General features: G+C 39.9%; 2 protein-coding genes across 2 annotated transcripts; both read right to left on the bottom strand.

Annotated features, from left to right (window-relative positions):
• Positions 1-555: 555 nt before the first annotated feature.
• Positions 556-11,700, bottom strand: HTATSF1 (HIV-1 Tat specific factor 1). Its single transcript, XM_088524909.1, has 9 exons — positions 11,530-11,700; positions 8,346-8,550; positions 7,973-8,020; positions 6,593-6,747; positions 5,124-5,287; positions 3,603-3,702; positions 3,010-3,099; positions 2,407-2,544; positions 556-2,056 (listed from the first exon to the last, which is right to left on the bottom strand). The coding sequence occupies exons 1-9, from the start codon at positions 11,698-11,700 to the stop codon at positions 1,772-1,774; spliced, it is 1,356 nt and encodes a 451-aa protein (XP_088381035.1). The 3' UTR covers positions 556-1,771.
• A 5,665-nt stretch (positions 11,701-17,365) lies between these two features.
• On the bottom strand, positions 17,366-21,144 carry BRS3 (bombesin receptor subtype 3). Its single transcript, XM_010211900.2, has 3 exons — positions 20,714-21,144; positions 18,421-18,772; positions 17,366-17,773 (listed from the first exon to the last, which is right to left on the bottom strand). The coding sequence occupies exons 1-3, from the start codon at positions 21,142-21,144 to the stop codon at positions 17,366-17,368; spliced, it is 1,191 nt and encodes a 396-aa protein (XP_010210202.2).
• Between the last annotated feature and the right edge of the window lie 1,481 nt (positions 21,145-22,625).

Below are 22,625 nucleotides of genomic sequence, written 5' to 3'. Positions count from 1 at the left end.
CTACAAACCAGCCAGTACTGCAGACTCCCTGAAGCGTTCCAACTTTTTTTTTGCCCAAATGTACAATTCACACACTTGTAAAGATGAGAAAATGGTCTTTTTTATATGGCAAAAGCTATAGCTCTCCTTTAATATACAGTTGATTAAAACTAAAAATCTGTCACACCAGTTTACATTAAACTTTTAAAACCTGAATTCAGCCTCTTCTTTGTTGTAAGACCAGATATTCTGTCATGATCAGGTATCATTTGTAATCATAATGCAAGTACTAACAGGTGAGTTTGTTGCCATAACCTACCCATATCTCTCAATTATTTGTAATAGAAATTATCTATGCTAAAGACTTCCGGAACAATACAGATATTAACAGCCAGAGAGGGAGTTTAAAAAAAAAAAGTAATAATTTTCAGAGTATTCTGAATACTTCAGGATGAAAATAAAGGTAAGTATTAGCATCTACGATTTCTTGCAATCCAATCTGAATTAAAAAAAAAATCTAGTTAAAAATGTGCTATAATAGCCATCCATATGAACAATGTGCTATGGAATTAGCACTAGTATTTTAAATGCTCAGTGCCTAAATCTACCGATTTATCTTTTATATCCTTAAAAATCAAAATAATTGGTTCTAAATAAAGAACTCCCTGCCCAAAACAGCTCCCCCATAGTTATTTCTGAAAGCCTGCTACTTATTAATGTATTTCTAAGAACGGGGCTAACATTTTATGTCCAGCATTTACCTTTTCCATAAAAAAGTAATATCATTTGAAAGCCTGTTCTCCAGTATTTTGACATTTACACAACGAATTGGAGATCAAGTTGTCAAAAATCTTTAATTTTATAAGAAGTCTCATGTGTGAAAAGCATGTAAGGCAAACCAAACAGCTGTATTTAAGGGAACTCATACTCACCATCCTAATGAAGATAAATGAAAACTCTTACTCTAATGTTAAGGCAGAAGCAACACAAATCAAGCCATAACTCAGAAGCCCATTCTGCATGCCTACAGCATGCAAAACCATGAGAATTTAGGATGTCTTATTTACATTACGGCCTAGAACACGTGCATGTATTTCTAATCTCCTTGTCATAATTCCTCGTTGCATCAACAAAAGATCTAAGCAGAATGAAGAGAGACTTATATACTCAATGGTGTGATTTAAGCATCTTTCTTCACCAAGTTTGCTTAATGTCAGCTGTGGCAACCTTGTTCATTTTCCACATCTCTGAAGTGTGCAACTTTGTACGACTCCATTATTTGCTCTGTAAGGTGTAACAACATTTCCAGACATTCACCCTATACTTATCACAAGATTTGTTCTGTAAAACTACAATCCAAAGAGCTCAGGACAACAGTAGCTTTTAAGAAGGAGACACCAAATTCCGAAGGGTACAGGGAAAATTAACAGTAAAATCCACAAATCTTGTAATAGCTTTGCATTACTAAAGCTTCATACAGTTACATAAACCTAAGTGTTTGAACATATTTCACACTTACATAATGAAACACTGACAAGCAGAGATAGAACAAAAGAAGCCTCATCAGTTTGATGCATTCTTGGCAACTTGAATTACTTTACCTGAACAGCCAATTAATTATAAACTTTTAGAGCCTCATTAAATACTGCTTTTAATGAAAATTCCAAAGCACACAGCAGATGACATCCTAATATGCATATATTCATATGAACATTGTCTGTAGTCACCATGAAACAAGGAATAAACTCAAACATCACTCCAAAAATCATGCTTTCATAAAGCTTTGAAGGTGTTATGTATCTGCTTCATCCTCACTGCCTGCAAGACTGCTGTCTGTGGAAGGAGCACCATCTTCGTTAATGCCCTCCCCGTTATTCTCCCCCTTACGGGCTTCATCCTTTACATCCTCTTTAGGTGTGTCATTAACTTTGGAAGGTTGTCTGCCTTCAGGCAGTTTAACACTGCTTGTTGCAGAATCTGAATCAGATGTCGCTTTCTCTTCCTTTGCATCAGGATCCTCTAAAAATGATCCCCACACCTTGAGCCTTTCTTCCCTTTCTCTTGCAGTCTCCTCCACCTATTGAAAATGTTTATAAAAATCATTAAAAATGCAGCTAAAAGTAGATACATTTACATAGATAAACTTATATGATAGTTATGCTGCCACAATACCTCAACATTTCAATAGGACCTGTTTCCTGTGAACTAACAATCCCTTTGTTCTGGAATTAATCCTCTATTAAGTTTACATTTCTAATGCTTTTTCAAGTGAAACAGGTTTTTAAAATTTTCTGATAAAATGAGCAACTAAGAATCATCTTTTGGAGGGGTTCTTGCCATTTTTGCAGATGAACAAGACAGGGAGGAAAAATAACAAGACACGCACGCAAACTTGCAGTTTGGTCAAGCAGAACCACAAAAAGCTACCTGATAATCTGTCACACCGTCCCACGTCTCGGCGCTGAGCTGACGGCCTCCAAACCACCTTCCATTCAGGGTGAGCTTGCAGAGATCGGCTTCTGTCGCTTCTTTGAATGACACAGAGGCCACCCCATCAGGGTGTCGCTGTAAGGAGAGACAGCTTTGAGTTTTCTGAATAGTCCTTTTATTCCAGCATCTTTTGCCTTGCAAAAGACAAGGATATAGCCTCATGTTGAACATACACAATCTCGTTTAAAAAGCACAAGTTACAAGTTTTCATGTTTTGTTCTACTGGCTAAAATTACCTTAAATTTTTGGTACACAGAGCAGATTTGGAGGAAAAAACCCAAGTGTTTAACTAGTTTAGCTAAATAAAAATAGTTGTATTTCTTTATAAAGCACTTATGTCCTGTGCAAAGTTACTGAGAAGAATCAGATTTTACCTTTGCAGAGGTTAAAGTAGATGAATGCTTATAAATTCATTTCCAAAATATCTAACTTTACTAAAAAAAAAGTCAAGTTTGCAATGGCTCTCTTTAAAGAAACTTAACACTATTCTGTGTTCTTACATATAACAATTATGCAACATAACTTGTAAAAAATACGTACATCAAATATGAGAACCTTCTTTACTTGTCCAAACTTTTCACACTCTGTCCGTAGATCTTCTCTGATCTCATTTAGCACTAAAGGATCCTCCTGCAAGGCAATTGCACAGATCAAAAAAATAAAGAAATATCAGCTTTATTTTCTCTTGGACATTCATTTCACTAACTGGAATGTATATGCCTTTTTTTAAAAAATATAAATTTATAAATTAAAATATGTTACTGTATATTTCCAAAACTATTTGGAGATGACAGCCCTTATTGAGTTAATGAGGAAAGCTTATTAGCAAACCAGCTATGTACTGGCTTCTCCATTTCAACATAGTTACTGTCTACTCTTCTTCCCTTCCCTAAAAGGAATAATGTCTGGGGACACTTGATGAAAATACTTGAAAAAAAAATACATTGTTGCCAACATTTTTCTCTCAGTTAGGTTTTAAGCATTCGGTATTAGAGGGAAAAAAAAAAAAACTAAAAAGAAAGTTTAATGTTCATTCTCTTCTGCTCAGTTTTGCCAAATTCCTTATGGTAGGATGTTGAAACAGTATTACTTGTAACAGTATCATTAATATCAAGAAAATACATCTCCCTCACCTCAAAGTCCTTTGGGTGAAACATATTCCTGATGATAACGATGCGTTCATGTCGCATTCGATTTACACCATCTTTCTTCTCAGGCCTCCAATCCAGCTGTCTAATGAAATGAAGCAACAGTAAGAAGATATTGTTGCGGCTCTCTTCAGTTTCTACAAGCATTTGTTGAAAGAAAATCATTAATTTGGTCTTGTAATATATGTCTTGTATACATCTTGTCTTATAATACATTTACCAAAACAAGTACTTTGATGCAACAAGTTAAACTACTTTTCTAAAAGCATGATAGGAAGTCTGATTTTACCAATTCTCCTTTTACAAAGCAGCTTGAGTTTTAGGATACTTGAATTCAGAATTCTTCGTGAGCATTTTAAACACCAAAGCAACTTCTTCAATACTCAGGTTTTAATTCCTCACTAATATCAGTTCAGGCATGAGACTAGCTGCTGCCAAGTATAATAAAATTATCAGTGTTTCAGCATCCTTTATAAATGAAGAACCATTACATAAAAACTGAGATCCATTATTTCTTTTGGTAAAATTTTACTGATTGCATTTAAACAAATATGCAAGAACACTTGCAGGCTTACCAGAAAGCACTGCAAGCTGGCTAGCCACACAAACTAGCAATGTATTTCAGGACATATATTGTACGACTTTGCTTTCTCATGATAAACCTTAGTCTTCTAAAAAACACCTATTTCATATCCTACTGCCACAGACACAGTTTACCTTACACTTCTAAATCTCAAAATCTTATCTTTAGGAAAAAAGAGATCCTGTTTAATTTCCTTCTTGTATCTGCTACTTCAGCTGAAGATAACTTGGATTTCCAGTGAAGGTTGTTTTGCAAGTAAATTATGTTCTCCAACTCAAAAGGAACATCAACTGAATTCAATTTACATAAGATTAGATTCAAATAGTTAAGGGACTAAAACAAAACCACAGTTTATTTATTCACACAAATGGTTGTCAAATGCAACTTCATTATTTCATACTATATATCTCTCTCCATTGGAGATTTCTTAAAACAAGAATTGGAAATCTCTCTGAGGCAGATACATTTTAAATTACTTTTAATTGATATGATGTCCAGTGAAACTCGTTCCCTTTAACTATTACAAAATACATTCACAGTTTTATTTAAAAAGTTTAGCAGACTACTGCTTTCATTAATCTACATTCTTACATTCTCACACTTTCTTCTTCTTTTTGGTTCCAAAATGCAGAAAGAAAATTAAAGATAAAAATAATGCATCTATATACAATCAAAAAATAACCATGTATCTTACACCAAATGCAGTTGTCTGGAGGAACCTGCAAGAATGTTTTAATATTTGTTCCTACGGTTCCTATGGTTTTAATCCGCATTTAATTTACGAGTTCTTCTTTCAATATTTTAAGCTATTTCATTTTGGTAAGTGATGACAGTGTTCCATAACTCTTAGCACTGCATCTGAGCGGAAATAGTATTTTCTTGACAACACTTAACAACATGTTATTGAAAAAAAAAATACAAACTTCTGCTGTTGGGACAACTTCTTCTTGTAGTCTTTACATTTCTTCTTCTTCTTGCTTGCATCATACTCCCCCTTCAGCTGAAACTTTGCAACTTCAACATGCAATTTATAGCCTCTAATTTCTGCCTCATCCAGAAGTCTCAGTGCAAGTTGAACGGATTCTCTCTATTTGAAGATAAAACAGAGCACAAGCTTTGAAGCACACAGAACAGTCAAATTATTCTAGTAAAGTTTAACTAAGAATATCGTGATAAGAATCAGTTCCTCAACACTGAAAACAATCAAAAAAATTACACATTGAGCTCACAATGCTTATTAAGCCAAAATAAAACCCACTATTGCTTCCCTATTGTCACAGCACATTAACGTTCCCAAAAGCAATAGCTTACATTTCACCCAAATATTTCATAAAAACTAATCCTCCATGTTCAGCCAAGCTGATAACTTAAAAGGGAGAAAAATAAAATTATAGAGTGCTAGTTTTCTGTAAAGCTTTTATCACTTCCTAGAGCAGCAGATACTTAGGATTTTAAGTCTTTTTTTGTTGTTTTTTATTCTCCTAGTAGTTTGTTAGACTGGAAACTATGTTCATCTCTGTATGCTAAACAGCTTTAACTGCTAACCTTATAAAGGCAGTTGCATTAGTACTACCTGGTACTCCTTGCAGAGTTGTATAGACTGCACTAGCACACACTGAGTTTTCTAGTGACCAGTAGGTGAAGTGCACGTAGGATACATTAGCACAACCTAAACTGTTACAGATCAGTATGCAAAACTGTTCTGGATTTTGGTCCAAGTTAAACATTATTCATCTCAACAACGCGCCCTAACTACAGGGTTACAGTAAGTTCCTTTCCATCTCGTTAGTCCTGTGTTTCTAGCCACACAGGGCTACGTTTTCAGAATAAACAGTGAAGACATTCCCAATCCAACCTCTGTAACATCAGGAAACCCAAGTGTTAACACACCCACTGGCTGCAGGAGCTATGATTCAACCTGGGTCAAGCACAGAACCCACAAGCCAAATCTTCAGAAAATGGACCGCTAAACCACCATGCAAAAGGTATTATCAGCTCTGAACAAAAATGGCTATAGCTATAATCAATGAACCTATTACCACTGTCTGAGAGCTGCCCCTTGGGCACATCTACAGCCAGACACAGCACAGCTAGGCTGGAAACCCAGATGTCCTTCAGCAGAACATGCACTGGCACTGAAAGACAGGAACACTTTGCAACACGTCCAGCACCTACTAAGGCTGTTCTCAGTGGGGTCTAGATAAGGGGATGCAAATGAAGTACACAAACAGGTACTGTTCCTTTTTTTTTTTTTTTTTCCCCCGGTATCTTTAATACAACTGAGAATTTAGATGTATTTAGGTACTTTAGGATTCTTCCCCATGTCATTCTGAGACAGCGGCCACAAATATCCTCACCAGAAAACAACAGTGTGTTTCAGTGCACCACTGACCTTTAGATAGCAACAGAGGCCATCTCCTTTAAGATTTCCTTCCTTATCTTTATATAGTTTGATTTTGTGTTCCTCTGTCTGAGGATCTCGCATAATGATACCACATTTTGACATGACTTGTACAAATTCATCCTTTGTAATGTCTGGAGGTAAACCTACAAAATAAGTTAAAATTGAAGTGTTGAATATGTTTAGATAGTTCAGGTTTTCTTCTGTATCACTAGAACATAAGAAACCCAAAGTGTTTCACTAAATGAATGATAGCAAGCTTAATTTTGAAGTTTTACATACGCAATAATAAACCACTACTCCTCAATGAATGTTTTTGCTACTATCTTTTATACAGTACCTTATGCCAGTATTTAGAGAACCTTTTTACTTCTAAACAGGTGTAATTTTCTATACTGCAACTTCAACGGTGACATTTTTGTGCTACCTAATATGCAGACCTGGAGCTTTAATGTTAAATGACACAGATGACACTAATGTTGCAGTGCATACAATGATCCATGTGAATATAGATAATCTGCTCAAAATAAAAAGTTTCACTGCACCCCTTTTTAAGGATTTGAGACAGAAACACCCTATAAACACAAGACTTCTCTTCTACCCACAAATCAGCCAAAATTGCAATTATTACTGAAGATGTATGAAAGTTTTTTTTAAGTCTGAACTTTGAATTGAGGACAAGGAAAACCAGAAATGGAGGAAGAAAAAATGTTTGAGACCTCTGTCGTGTACATTTTTGTGACCACTCAGACAACAGAATGTACCTTTGAATACAGCTGCAGAAAGATTGGTCATGATTTTCAGCAACCACCACTATTATTTTCAATTACACAACTAAAGCTAGCACCACCGACATCCAAAACAGGCAGAGAAATAATATAATAAACACACAGATTCATTTGAGCTCGCCCTTATTCATCATAACCTCAGCTTATTTTATACTTTCTTCATTCTTATCAGTTATTTATTTATAAAATCAGAAAAAAAAAGGATGAAAACATATTAAATGACAGGTAGCTTCAACACATCATCTTGCTATAAACTTATGTCCTATTCCTTCTTGGGAAGGAGTTCTGGGGAAATTTTTAGTTTCATTTGCTATGGCTTGATTTAAGAAATTGGAGAACAGTGGACTTGGCTGACACCTTATACAATATATTATTTTAAAATCACACAAGACTGTGGAATATGTCTCCTGTATCACTTTTGTATACGTGCAATTGTAAAGACATGATGCAGACAAGAACAGAATGCTAAGCAGCCTGCAAATGCAGGCTGAATAGCGAATATTAGAAGTGAGCATGGCAAATATGAGTTTCTTTCACATATATAATAAAAGCTAAAAATATGTAATTAAATGCTAATACTTACCAGTCACATAAACATTTGTGTTTCTGTCTTCTTCAACATGAAACCATCCTAAAAGAAATAATTTTAAATCCAGTTATGCTAATATATTAAACATGAGATCACACACTAATGTACTTCTGAGGTTCACCTTCCATCCATTTTCTTTTTTTTTTTATCCACAGGAAAAACCCAGAGCACTCCTTAGTTCACTTATTTTCCAACTCATTTATGAGGTGGAAAGGATACCCAAGAAGTCCTGTAAGATTTCAAAATCACTTGGAAAATTTACAGAACATGCAGTATCTTTACTGTACATGACAGTTATCAACCAACAGCTATCACTTCGTGTTATTCAGTTTGCAGCTGATATATAAAGCAAGCTGAAGGCTCCTACCTGCTTCAAGCTTCCTTTTTTCTGCTTTTTGTTTTGGATCAGTTTGTTGTGGTCCCTTCTCGTTTGCTGCTGGTTGTGTTCCTGATGTCTTAGAACCTGCTGGTAGCTTACTTTCAGCTGCTGTGCCAGAAGCAGATGAACTGTCTGTATCATCTGCATTGAAGCCATAGTTAGCATGGTATGTTGCCAGAAAATCTTCTGTTATCTGAAAAGATTTAAGAAAATTAATCCAAAAATTTGAAGAAATGCAAATTCAGGATTACAAATGTTTCTTAATGGTAGGGTTTTGGCATTAGCCTTCTTTGATCACAGCCATATGCTAATCTGACATCACAGATAAACACATTATTGCAAAAATAGTATAAATTAACTTTGGAAAGTTGTACTGACAGCAAAAATACTCAGTTTAGGAGATACTTGAGCTAGACTAACATACTAGTTTAATACAGCATAAAAAGTTTTAAGGCATTTCACAAGCTTTGACCTTTTATCAAGCAAAGCCTTCTGATTACAACTTCTACTGCATTTGCCCAAGGTTGGAAACCGCTTGCACTCTTGACCACGTCGAAGAGATAAAGTGACACTGAAGGTAAGCCAACAATTTATCTGCGGATGATTAATTTCACTGACATTTGAAGGCATCTGCCTTTTCATAGGAACAGCTTCACAGAAGAAATATATCTGCACTGATAGACAATAAATATTGCACTTAGGCTGAGCCATATATTGACACACTGTTTATAAGGCTACACATTACACCTTATGCAATACTAATAGATGAATAATTTTATCACTTTTCCAGTCAAGACTATACTAGGATAAGACTGGATAATATTTACTGAGACCAAAATAAACAAACTACAAATTACAAACAATACTTTCAGCAGGGTGAACTTTAGTGCCAGCCACTAGCAACAAACACACAAACAAAACAAAACAAAAATCCACCATAGTTGATTTCACAGTGCTATAAACACCAAGCATCACTGCATTATAAAGAACTTTCCAAAATTCCATACTCTGAAATGATTTTTCCCCAAAATTGAGACTTAAATTTTCAAAGATTTATCCAACTCTGATGCACATTCTGCTTTCTTCATCTGTACACAAAAGAGAACAAAATTTAATTTCAACAGTAAGCTATTGTAAGAGAAAGGGGCACAATGGACAATAATAAACGCCACGGTGCAATCTCTTACCTTCTGTACTGGTTTGAAGCTTGAGGTTTCAATTATAAGCTTCTATTTTGACAAGCCACACACAACTGACAGCAACAGGCTTCTCATGAATAATGCAAAGTGCTGTGCAGTCTCACATTCCTTTACCATTTAATATGAAATAGCTTCTACACTAAACAAGATTTGTAGCTGTCCTCTATATCAGAAACATAAGTAGCTGCCCTTATGGACAGAATTTGTCATTGCACAATATCAAAAGGCAGTAAGGATATAATGATTCTAAGAGAAAAAATCCTGCTCCAATAACATACTGTATTTCATGGTTTCTGGCTTTTTAGTAGACTAATGATTCAAAGCGGCTAATTCTAGATAAAGTGATCTGGAACACTGATATAATTGTTATTATCTTTCTCCTAGGTCAACCAATATAGTGCGTTAAAACAAGAAGATATATAGGAGAAAGACTCAAGTGGACTGTCAAATTTTATAAATATTTTTAAATGTTTTTTTTTCATAATATACTGTAATACCTTGAATATAAATGCAACTATTTAAATTTTAAACACATTTTTTCAAAAACTAATACGCAAATATAAAGGATTTTATGAGTATTTAAAGTTATTTCATGACAGCAAGCAAAACAAGTAATTGCAGAATTTCATAGAGACTACAACCCAACTGTGATGGAGAACTTAAGGACAAGAATTAGTTCTGTCTTCACATCCCTATGGCTCTACTGTGTGAGGCAATTAAGCTTGTAGGAAAAGAAACATAATACTAGCATATAATTAAGTACTGGCCACACTGAAGTGGAAAGGAATCAATTAACCAAACAAAGAACAGATAGTCTAGGCTTACAAAAGACACCCAAGGTCTGTTTTTCACAGCAAACCACAAAAGCCTGAGAGAGGAGAGGAGCAGCTGATCAAATCAGGAACAGGTAGATACCTTTACACTTGGAATTAGTTAAATTTGCTATTAGGATGAAGATTTCAGATAAGAAAAATGCTTAGCAAAGACCAAAGTTTCGGAGAAAATAGAGAATTAAAGAAAATAATAGTTGGAATGTAAAATGATAAAGAAGGGAAAAAAAAGGCTAAGAAAGAAGAAAAACAGAAGAAAACTTCCAGAAGTCACTGTTTTATTGAAAATAGCACATCACAGGGAGGCAGGGATTCTGTTCTCCACAGCTCCCCTGGGGGCTTTAGATTTTTCAGCTTTTGCCCCTCTGTAAACTCTGGTGGATGGGCAGCCCACTGTGTTTATGCATATACAACCCGAAATAACAGACTTCACTGTGGTTCACAGGCTGCTAAGTGAGAATGAACCTCGAGCTACAAACTAGGCACACAATTCACCAAATGCATCATAGAAGAGCAAATATTCTCACAGCTCCTACTACCAAGAAAGTTTGCAACATCAATGTCAGTACTGACTCTTTAAGAGCCACAAATATAGTTGTGACTTCACACCAGGCCTGGGAGAGGGAATCAAGCTATTCTAGGACTTTACAGACAAGGAGGACATCCAAGTTCCAGAGCAAAAGAGCAGAAAAATGCCTGCAAGGTGGCACACAGGGACAAGAGAAGCTGTTTGGGTTTTGCCTGCTTTATGCTTCGGTGCTACAGGTGTTTCACACTAGGCATCTGCCTGGCTGAATCCAGGCAAGCAGGAGAACAGCACGGTGATCCCAAAGGAGCCCTCCTTCCTTCTCCCCCTCCAGTGGGAAAAGTTCGGCACAACACAGGGTGGGCAGCGGCCAAACACACGGGCGCAGCCGCGAGGGGCCGGACCAGGCAGCCCCAGGCCGCAGGCTGCAAACCACGGAGAGGGAAACAAGACGGTCTGTCCCGCTTTGTCCCTGGCCCGGACGGAGGCGCCTCGGGGCGCCCCGCTAGGCTCCCCGGAGGCCCCGCGCAGGGCGAGGAGGCCGCTCCTCATCACGGAGCCGCGGGCTGGGCCTCCCGCCGCGCCGCGAGGTAACGGCGGCCGGTGTCCGCGCCCACCTTGGGGAACCAGGCCTTCTTCTCGCGGTCCCACTCGTAGGCGGCGCCGTCGGCCGGGTCCACGTAGGTGAAGGGGTCGGGCTCGCCCTCTCCGCCGCCGCGCTCCGCCTCGTACTGCTGCTGGAGCTGCAGCTGCTGGTAGAACTCCTCGTTGCCGTCCGCGCCGCTCATGGCGGCCGGCGCGCGCGGGCCTGGGCCGCCTGAGGCGCTGCCGGGAGCGGCGCGGCGGGGGCGCGCGCGGAGCCTCCCGCGCGCCGGTCACCGCCCGCCAGCGCCGCCGCGCGCAGCACCGGAAGCGAGCCCCGCCCCCCGCCCCGCCGCGGGGCTGCCCCGCCCTTCCAGCCCTCCGCCACTGAGCGACGCGCTGGCCCGTCACGTGGGCGGCAGCGGAGCCAATGGGCACGAGGGAGAGCGGACGCTTCCGGGACCGTCGCTGCAGGCCGGCGCGCATGCGCAGGGGGCGGGGGTTGTTTTCCCGCCTCTGGGGCGGGACGAGGCCTTGGGGGGCGCTCAGCGGGCGCCATGTTGAGGCGGCGCGAGCGGGGCTAGCGCGGCCCTGCTTACCGTTCAAATAAATACCCTGCTAAACCCGTGTGTGCGTGTAAAACACTGGGGGACTGCGCTGCTGCTGCGGTCTGCGCGGCCCTCTTCCTAGGACTGAAAATCCGCCTTGTGTCATACTAGAAGCAGAGACAAAAAATAAGAAGTAGATTATACTGAAATAGTGTGCTTGGCAACAAAACCACCTGGGTTCTCGCTCCTGTGTGGGTAGAGGTGCCATAACCAGCGCCCCTCGCAGTTTTTAGGTACCTGAGTGGCGGCAAGCAGCTGCTGTGTCAGAATTGGGTGCCGCAGCCCGGCCTCCCCCTCGCTGCTGCCAGGGCAGGAGGCCTCAGCGCGGTGAGAGGGTCGCGCTTGTCCCCAATACTCTACACGTGTGAATTAGTGAGGTTTGCCCAACACTTATCCATCACTGCAGCACTTAACCTGGGCGCTCTAGTAAATGATTCTTACTCGAATTGGTTATTTTTAAGCACTAACACAAATGTACTTAACTATCAATACAGATAAACATCTGGTGCCATCTAGCGGGGTTGAGACTAATCTACGTAGCTTTACATCCAAAGCAAATTTATTTGCTAAGGCGTATAGTTAAAAATAATCTTATTTACAGTACAAGTGAACAGACTTTTTTTGGTTGTAGTTACATGAGGATATTGAAGCGATGCAGGTTTTTTAAATGATTAATTTGCGCAGTTGCCTCAGAGCTGGTAGTGGCTGGTTGCCAGGTGACTGTAGTGGTAAAGCAGTCTCCGAAATGAGAATGATATTCAGTACAGAAGTTTTCTGGAAATAAACACTCCGGGAACAAATATATCTTTCCCGTCATAGGCGCTGGAATGATAATAAAATCAAGGATACAATTCTGAGCTTAGGAAGCTCAGAAGGGAGAGACCAACGTAAGTTAACTGGCAAGTCAACAGACTGTCAGATGAAATTGCTGAGGCTATAAATACAGACTTTTAGTAACCTTTGGCTGCTGTACAGTGAACATCCAGCCCAGTTAATGACATCTTCATGCTTCAAGAATTTTCTCTTGGCAGAGCTATTACGATAGTTGTCCAAAGACTGTTTTGTAATCACTTGTAAACCGACAGCTTAAGAGGCATTTGTGTTGGCTCTCAAACAAACATCAGATTTCACTGGGTGCATTGGAGGCTTGTCATAAACGGTGCTTACTTGAAGAAATAAAATACAGCTAAGTATAGGTCAGATAAAGGATTTTCCATGACATATTGCTGACACTGGAAAGGTGGGGGTAGCCTAAATTAGATGTTTGAGGAAAAGCTACAGAGTTAGTTATTGAGTTAATGCTCACTGCCCTGGTTCCCATTCTTAACTGGGGAAATGAAGATGGACTCAATTCAATTGTACTGAGATTCGGTTTGAACTGAATACGTGCTTTGGAGGTGAGCTAATCATAGCCTTAGCTATTGTAGGAGCAAATACAGCTGCATCTTAAATTGCCTATTGCATTTTCTGTGCAATCCCCCGCAGATCTGGCTAAAACAAGTCCTTAGGGCCCAGTGCTGGGAAGTCGGAAGTCCGAGCTCAATTCCCATGGTCTGACAGAGAGGAAAGGGTGCTTGCATGCAGCTGGGGTACCCAGCTCCCGTGCACCACTTTCTGTGGGGTAAATCTGACCTGCACGCTTCTGTCTTGCTGTAGAAATGAGGACAAACTACCTGGAACTGGCCCATGCTCCCCATGGGTAACAGCATGCATGGGGTGAACTAGAGCAGCGCGACGCTCGTCCATAGCCTCTTACCTTGTCCCCACCATCGCTTCTCCTCAGCTCCTGCACAGGGAGCTGATTCAGCTGAAAACTTGTTCTTTTTCAATGCCAGGTCGGCTCCCGTCCTGATCGCGTCTCGGGAACGGTTCAGTTCACGGTTGCACAAGCACTGCTGCCTCACCAAGGGAAAGACGACCCGCATGTTCCAGGGATGGGGCTGGAATTCAACCGCGCGGCTCAGGAGATGGCGTTTTAAATCCCAAGGAGCATAGGAAAAGGAAGCATTAGCGTATTACATAATGATATTTTTGTGTCTAAGTCTGACTTTTCGGAGTAATAAAAGGAACTCTTCACTCAGAGTTGGTTGTTGTTCTAAAGATATCATCTACTATATGTATTGAAAACTTGGTATTAGCAAGGAACAGATATTTTGATACCTACTGAAGTAGGATCAGGAATTCAATAGCTAAGATTAGATGAAGTGTCACAGTTCACTTTTTTTTTTCTTTTAGAAAATTCTTTGTGATATTAGAAGTGCAGGCAGTGAATGTTGATGGATGACAGGGAGATTCCGCCTGTTTGTGCTTTCCATGGGGCTGGAGCCTGTAGACTCTTTTTGTTCTCAGTCTCTAGTGAGAATGAAGACGTCTTATCTGTGTGAGAAAAGACAGGACCAGATCTAGAGCAGCCAAAACCCAAATACCATTTCCCATGTTGACAAAGGAAACTCCACAATCCAGTTCACTGAGGAGATGAGCAGTGGGAGAGCCAGTCCCACTGCTGCAGCTGTGTGAAACTCGGGTTGTTCTTTAAGTGAATTATCCTTATAAGAAACACATGGCTGCCAGCAACGTAAAATACTTTCTATGAAAACAGAAAACTGAGCTTCAAAATTTCATGAACTAACTTTAATATTCGGTGACATTTGCTAGAGATGCAGTTTGTTACACTATAGACATGCTTTGACATGATTTTTTAAAAATATATATGGAAAATATTTTTTCCAAACTAAGATGGTATCTTATAGTGTGAAACAAATTAGAGTATTACTACTAAACCAGTTGCTAACAAGAACATTAATGCTTACACTTGTATGTATTAAAGCTGTTCGTGTGCACATCTCGTTCACAAAATTAAAAAAGGATACACCCTAAAAATTGTATTTACTCACCCAGAAAGACTCCACAGGGACAAGTCCTTTGATAGAGTTTTCCTTTCTATATCTTGCACCTTTCTTCTGCATTTTCTTTCAGGGTGGATATAAATAGTAAGACCCTAATTTCTCATGACATTTCTTTTCTAAATCACACTCAGCATTTCTGTAAATAGATATTGTTCCCTTATATTATTATTGAATTGTATTTCTATTACTGAGGGCTGAAAGAGCCATTTTTTTCCCCCAAGAAACATTGAGAAAAGATTGCAAAGGAAATAAAGCTTTTCCCCTAAATCCAACTATGGTAATGTGGAAACATTTTATGGATAGTTGTATTAGGTGAATAGAGGGAATGAATATCAGATCATTTCGATTATAAATATATATTGACCAATAGATCACTCTAATACATCATCATGATAGCTTGAAATGATGTAACTGTAAAAATATGGAATGGTTAAAATATGGCATCAAATATTTCCAGTCTTTAACCAAAACATAAGCAGTATCTAGCAAAAACATCCATTTTATAAAAGTGTGGAATAGCAAAAAGGTAAACAATCCAGTTAGAACAAAGGGTACATAAGCCAAAAGTAGCTGCGTGCACAGCAAGGAAAATGGTGCATTTGGAAGCAGTGATTTTTAAGGAGTGTTATGAGATATAGCCAGGGCATTTCGGGGGGCATCCGTAGGAAGTCTGGCTCTGTCTGGCAGAGACAAAGATTTTCCAAAGGCTTTAGCAGTGTTGCATGAGCACAGAGGGAGTAAAAAGAGGTCTCTGGAAACAGCCTTGAGATAGACTTGCATTTCTGTGCTGTTATATTTCCATTTATTTCAATGGTCCCATCCTGTTGTATAACTGGTAAAATAAAAGGGAGAATCAGGATTCCATTGAAAATTAGTACTTAGAATTTTGCATCATGTAAATGAAGAATCTAAGATAAGGCCAAGACGGATTACATTAATTTAAAACAGCTGCACAGGTTGTATTGAATGCCCTGGGGATCTATGGTTTGGTTTTATTGTTCTGATTAAGGCAGTCAAAAGAGAGAGGCTGCAAATGTGTTTTTCTATGAGTTTTATCTCATGCTGAACTCAAATGATGGTGCATGAATGGATGGGTGGATTTGGGGCTTGGCTGCATCTACCTTTTAAATAGGAAATAAAATTCAGGCTTCTATTACTGACACCACAATCTTGTATAATCCATATATCATATTAAAAAGAGATAGTACTTTAATAACTTCAAAAATTAGTACAATACAGAAAGCCAGCTCTCCTTGCATGCTTGAAAATTGCCAGAGCGCTCATGAGCACGTTACCGAGCAGTACACGGCGCTGGGGCTGGATCTGTGGAGAGAAATGCCTGGTCTGACACCCGCTCTCTGCGCTCTTTGGAGCCTCACTTAGACTAAAGCATCTCCGATCTCATTCCGTGGACCAAACACACAGTTTTCTCTTGGAAACCAGAATCCAGGTATGTGCCACAGGTGCCTCTTGGAGCCAAGCCAGAGCGAGGCAGGAGCAGGTATTTGAGCAGTTTGCTTCCAAGGTCTCGTGCTAATCCAAACCAGAGCACTCACAATCCACACTGGTTTCTTGATCTCGTCGAGTAACAGTAAAGAGCACTGCTCTGTTGAGCTGTTTTATCCATTGGTTTCAAAAGATTTTACAAATGTGGCTAAATGTGCCTGCCCTCTTTAGGAGGTGCGATCCCCTGCTCATTCCCTTGACTTCCTTAGGAAACGAGGAGGGAATCAGGGCATCCCTTCTTGCAGGCCGTTGTTACCTGGATTTTTGAAGCAATGGGTAGTGCAGAGCTGGGCTATAATACTGCTTTTTTTTCCTGTTCCTTACTACTGACTTAAGTTTTGTTTCATTTTAGTTTACTTTCCAAAGTATTCACTGGGTTTTTAACATGTGGGACAAGAAAAGAAATTAAAAACCTGCCTAATTTACTGTATTATGAAGAAACATGTGTTTGCTTGCTTGCTTTAGATGCAAATACTTGACAAAAGAGAGTTCTCAGTCACAAGTCAAAGAACAAGTTGCCAGGAATAAAACAACGATTCCCTCAACCAGTGCAGAAATTCCCTTGCAGCTCTGCTGACTCCTCCTGCCCAGTACGGGAATTTCAGTGAAGGATCCACATTCGTTGTGGAACTGGAGTATTTCCTTTGACGGAGCTGACACTGAAATGTTCAGCTGCTTTGGCTTCTTCTCCCACAGAGTTTGATATCTTTTTCTTGTTGAATAATGTTAAGCATTAGGAACTCCCGTGGAAACTGCACAGCCAGTGCAAGCCAAGGCAGCCCTTCCCGGGACCCGGACGCAGCAACGCGGTTAGAGACGCCCGTTCCCGGGTCCTCCTCCCCGCAGCCGGCCTAGACGCTCTCCTCCTCCTTGGTGATGCTGCAGTCCGTGAGCAGCGTGACGCTGATGTCGGAGCCGTGCGCGCTGCCCGTGCCCGACAGCGCCCGCGCCGGAGAGCGGCCCTGGGGCGCGCGGGGCAGCCGCGCGCGGAGCGGGGCCCGGCAGCACCACAGCTGCTTCTTGAAGTGCTGCCGGAAGCTCTTGCTGAGCCAGTAAAGAGCGAAGGGGTTGACGCACGAGTTGCTGAAGGCCAAGGCGCGGGAGAAGATGGTGGCTACCAGGTGAAAGGCAGAAGCGTCTACAGAGGAGTGGTACGTGAAAGAGCGATACAGGTAGAGGATGTGGTTAGGCAGCCAGCAAAAGGCAAACAAAGCAACTAGCACCAGCACTGTTTTTGCAACTCTCTTGCGGGATTCAATCTAGGAGAAAATAAGGCATATCTGGTATTAATAGCAATTAGTAACACATGTTTAGGTGACTGGTGCTGATTTCTAAAGGGCTCCAAGACTGTTAACATTAATCAGTCTAAATGCGTTAGTGACCAAAAAAGCAAAATAGTTACAAAACAAAAAGGTGAATCAGTTTCTTTCTTTCTTTCTTTCTTTTTTTTCCTTTCAACAAAGTATTTCCAGTGTAGAACATGTTTCCTTTCCCTTATAAATCACACGGGAAGCTCAGTTAGACTTGGATTTGAAAGGACAATGGTTAATGTGTCAGCTCAGCTAATGTTTATTAATGTCACACCTTTTAATCCTAATGCCAATGAGGTCTTTATGTTTAGAGTTCAGTGTTATAACTTCAGAGTTTAATGGGGTCATAATAAAGGTAATACACAAAACAGAAAAGCCATTTCTCTCATGTACACCCACAGTTAAGCTAGTGATTCATAAGCATGTGCTTAAGTGCATAGCTGAATTTGTATTGCTAATATGCACTGATTTTATGGAGGATTTTAGTTGCCTATTTGCACATATTATGAAGTAAAGGTTTTGCACACAAAAACTAAAATGTCAATCAGCATGACACGTTTTGGAAAATGGGACACTAGCACTTGACCATAGCTTACCTGCTTACGGGCATGACCGGGTTCCTCTGCTGGCATGTTGAAGGTACTTTTGTATAATGTTCTGGCAATAAGAAAATAATAGACAGAAATGATGGCTAATGGCACAATATAGAACACTAAGAAGCAAACCAGGGAGTGAGCTTCCTGCAGTATCTTCTCGGACACAGGATAGGGGGCACACGCTTCAAAAGTTACGTTTTTCTCGGGATTACTAAAAGAATATAGATCCGAAAAAACAGCCTCCGGGATTGCAAGTATCATGGAGACGATCCAGACACAGCCAGCCTTGCAGCAGGTCTTGAGGAGCGCGTCCGACGTCTGCAGTTCCAAGGGCTTCACGATGGCTCTGTACCTGAAAACAACCAACGTGAGAGCGTCACGGGCTGCGGCAGCAATGCGAGCCCGGGGGGGTGAGCCTGAGAATGGAGCCATCCCCTACCTGCTAAAGGGAGGTTCAGCTGGACATCAATACGGTTATAAGCTCTTTCATAATAAAGATTGAAATACAAAAAATAATTGTAATCATGTGTATGAATTGTGTGAAAATGATGAATTGCCTGGCAGAACTTGTCCTGGAAGCCTTTCTAAGTAGAGGTGCATTGCCCTTTTTTTGGAATAGAATCAGTAAAGGGATCACCTGTCCTACATTCATGGAGCTACGTAGAAAGTTAATGAAGAAATTAACGTGCAAGACTTGTAAAGAGATGAAACTGGTTAACGAGTTTATAAACACATCAAATTCCAGCATACACATTTTCTTTTCCTCCCATGTTCTTAGGATGCTAGCTGAGTGCAGTCTCACTCAAAACAGTGCTCGGGTATTCATTCATATTTCAAAGCATGGGCTAATGCTGATTCGAGCCCTGATGCTGCAGCATGGGAACTGTGTCAAGAATCAAATACAGAAGTGTCTGAATGATTGATTCTTAACTGACCTCCTGCAGGAATAGGATCTTTGAGATATAATAGATAATTCAGTGAAAATAAAATAAACCATAAACAAGAAGCAGTTCCTTATGCAACAGGCATTAAACCCTGAAATGCATTGCTGAACAAGCTGTGCAAGGCTCTAGGGAGAAGCACGCTGAGGTCATTGGGACAAGCACCAGCCCAGGTGGTCCCTGGCGGCACAGGGGACAGGAGCTGGAGTCTTGGATAGTTGCTGCGTTCTTGTTTTTCTTGACTTATCTTTCCTTGCCTTTATAAATCTGCTCGCAACAGACTTATACACTTATAAACCACTTATAAACCTTACAGACTTATAAACTGCTTCTGGAGGATGGGTATTGGCCTAGATGCCCCCTTGATCTCACCCTGTTTGGCCAGTCCTACTCTGGTTGATTTTTCACTTAACAGTAGCAGTGCTTGGTATCTAAAGTCTGGATACACGACCTATTTATTACATAGCATCCGTGCTTGCTGCCATATGAGATGACAATTACTTCTTCCATATGAGATGACAATTACTTCTTTCTTAACGCTAGAATTCATTTTGGCTTTTTCTGCTTCTTCACATGCTCATGCTGAAATCTCATATTACTATTATTTATTCAGAAAGGCGACAGAATAAAAACAGATTATTCAGCAACTCCTTCTGAAAACAGTCAGATTGGAGCTCTGATCCGCACTAACATGTAGCCTGAGTTTAATTTCACAGCATCTATGTTAACAATGCTCAGGGAAAGATATAAGTGCTATAAATATAAGCAGAGGAAATACTCAAATTAGATGCCACATTAAATCTATATCACACTAAATACTTGTCAAGCTGAAAATTAGAGTATTCTGGTAACTATCAAACTGCAAGTCTTGAAAGTAACTTGTTCCACAGTCTCTTATGTCTTTACTGTCAGTTTTTACCCATATCAGTTATTTTAGTTCTCAGATCTTAGACACTGATTGAAGTGCATAAGAGGAAGGATTTCCACTTTCCCCAGTCATTTTCACAGATCTATTTCTCATCTTCATTGACTACTTTAGTGCACCACTAGATAGCACCAATATACTGTCTTTTCCCAGCCTTAAGCCATTTACCTTTTCTGTGTAAAACAGAAAAAAATACACTGCACTTCAAACTAATAAAAGGTCAGAATACTTACAAAGAGTCTCACTTCATTAAAAAGAACTTCTGTAATTTTTACAAGAATATACATTATTAAATTAAATGGAAGAAGGAGGTTAGTTATTTCAACGTGCCATGTATTATTATTCAGAATGACAATTTCTACTCTTCTATTCGTTTCTAACTTCATACCTGAGATATTCCCTGGCAAACCCGCCGTGCTGGACCCACCTGTCAGCGCTGAGGACGGTCAGTGTGAACACGGACACCCCAACCGAGGTGAGCTGGATGAAGGAGAGCAGCTTGCACCCGATCCTGCCGAAGAGCCAGGTATCCACGAGGTACCGCGTCGCGTCCACGGGCACGCACGTGAGCAAAAGGAGCAGGTCTCCAAACGCCAGGCTGGTGATGAAGATATTTGGAACGGTCTGCATTGATTTAATCTTGAAAAAGACTTTGATGAGGATAGCATTTCCAAGGAGCCCCACCGAAATGATCACGGCATATGTAACATAAATTGTGCACAGTATTTCTAATCCTGGAAAGGAGTCTTCAGTCCATTTTTCATTTGTGGTTTCATTATCAGTGATCGATTTCAGTTCTGTGCCATTTGTGGATGCACATGAAGTCTGATTAGATGAATGCAAGTAGACTCGAGACATTCCTCCTCAGGCTGGACTTAAATTGATCGAAACTTGTTTAATGAGTAGCTTCCAGTATATCAGAAAGGTCAGTATAAAGGTGTCTGAAATTAAGATTCTTGTTGCACATTAACTACTTTCACCCTCTTCTGGGTCTCAAAACATGCTTGGGATAAATGCACACAGATCTAGTTCTCAACTGTGTGGGAGGTGGAGAATTTTTTTATTGGCTTTTCAGCTACAGGAGAAGAGAAGGAGGAGGAAAAGAAGAGAAAAGGGATTTCTTTAAGGGTATTAGCTGAAATTACCTTTTTTTTTTTTTTCATAGAGGAATCTTGTGAATAAATACCGTATTATAATTACTATAGTATTAGGGTTTGTATATTACCTAGAAAATGTTCCTTAGTATTTTCCAAAATATTCTAAAAAGAATCTGAATGAAAACCTGAAACAGTTTGCTCTGTAATACAGATAAACATAGAATCTTCTAATTTCACATAAATGTCTACAATATGCCTTAATGTTAGATAAAAATATCTCAAAATATACATAGCATTCATTGAAAAAAAGCCATAGAGACAGTCTGTGCATGTCTGTGCTCTGATTTCTATCACTGTAATTCAGCAGTCTTTCACAAGGCAATTTAAGATGGAAATTTATATCCATAATCCTGCTAGCAAACACCTACAGGAATGTTTAGGCTTCTCCCTTGAAACAGTCCCATTGACATCAAAGCCGCAACTTAAACTGAATTTTGAACAGGTCAGTAGATACTTGCTGTACAGAAGCCTATTTCACTGCAATAAGCCAGATATTTATCATCTTTGAATGGTACAATTAATGAACTAAATCTCATCAGAGGAAAGCAACCTTTTGTGATGCTATCTCAATCACACATTTGCACTATGGCTTTTCTGATCTTTAGACAAGTCAATAGTGAAATCAGAAACTCAGCTGTTTGCTGAACCCATGTTTAATGTCATTGTAAGCCAAGGCATGAGGAATATGATTTACCTGAGTCAAACTGCCTGAGGGTAAGGAAGCTAATCTTCCCCAAGGAAAGAAGTTTCCTTAAGCTTAAGGAAGCTTCCGTTATTTCTAAGTAATGGAAGAGGGAGCGATGTCAAAGGGCTGAGTTTTGTGCCTTGAAAATGGTTTTCCATAGCTGGGGTACTTCTTTTCAGCACACTGTGACTTTAGAGTGGAGAGCACAGTCTGCCCAAAACACCAGAGCGATCCCATAGCCAAGGCTGGTTGTTTTACCTGCATGCACACGCACACACAAACACACAAATGGAAATCAAGCTATTTCAATTGTTAAAAACCCTCTTCTAAGTGCTATTCTTGAAAGTCTCATCTACCCTCTCCCAATCCAAGTCTTTGCAAGCACAACTATGGAGATGGAGATACAAAGAACAGTCTACTCTGTGGCCTCGTAGAAGAGGGAGTTACTGATACAAAAAAGATGCATGGATTAAAAATTCTGATTACCTTTTTATTGA

The sequence above is a fragment of the Tinamus guttatus genome, unplaced genomic scaffold, assembly GCF_059628265.1.
Source record: "Tinamus guttatus ecotype Peru unplaced genomic scaffold, ASM5962826v1 Tinamus_guttatus_pri_ptg000217l, whole genome shotgun sequence".
Classification (NCBI taxonomy): Eukaryota; Metazoa; Chordata; class Aves; order Tinamiformes; family Tinamidae; genus Tinamus; species Tinamus guttatus.
Note: the sequence above shows the minus strand (reverse complement) of the source record. Positions and strands in the feature narration are given on the sequence as shown.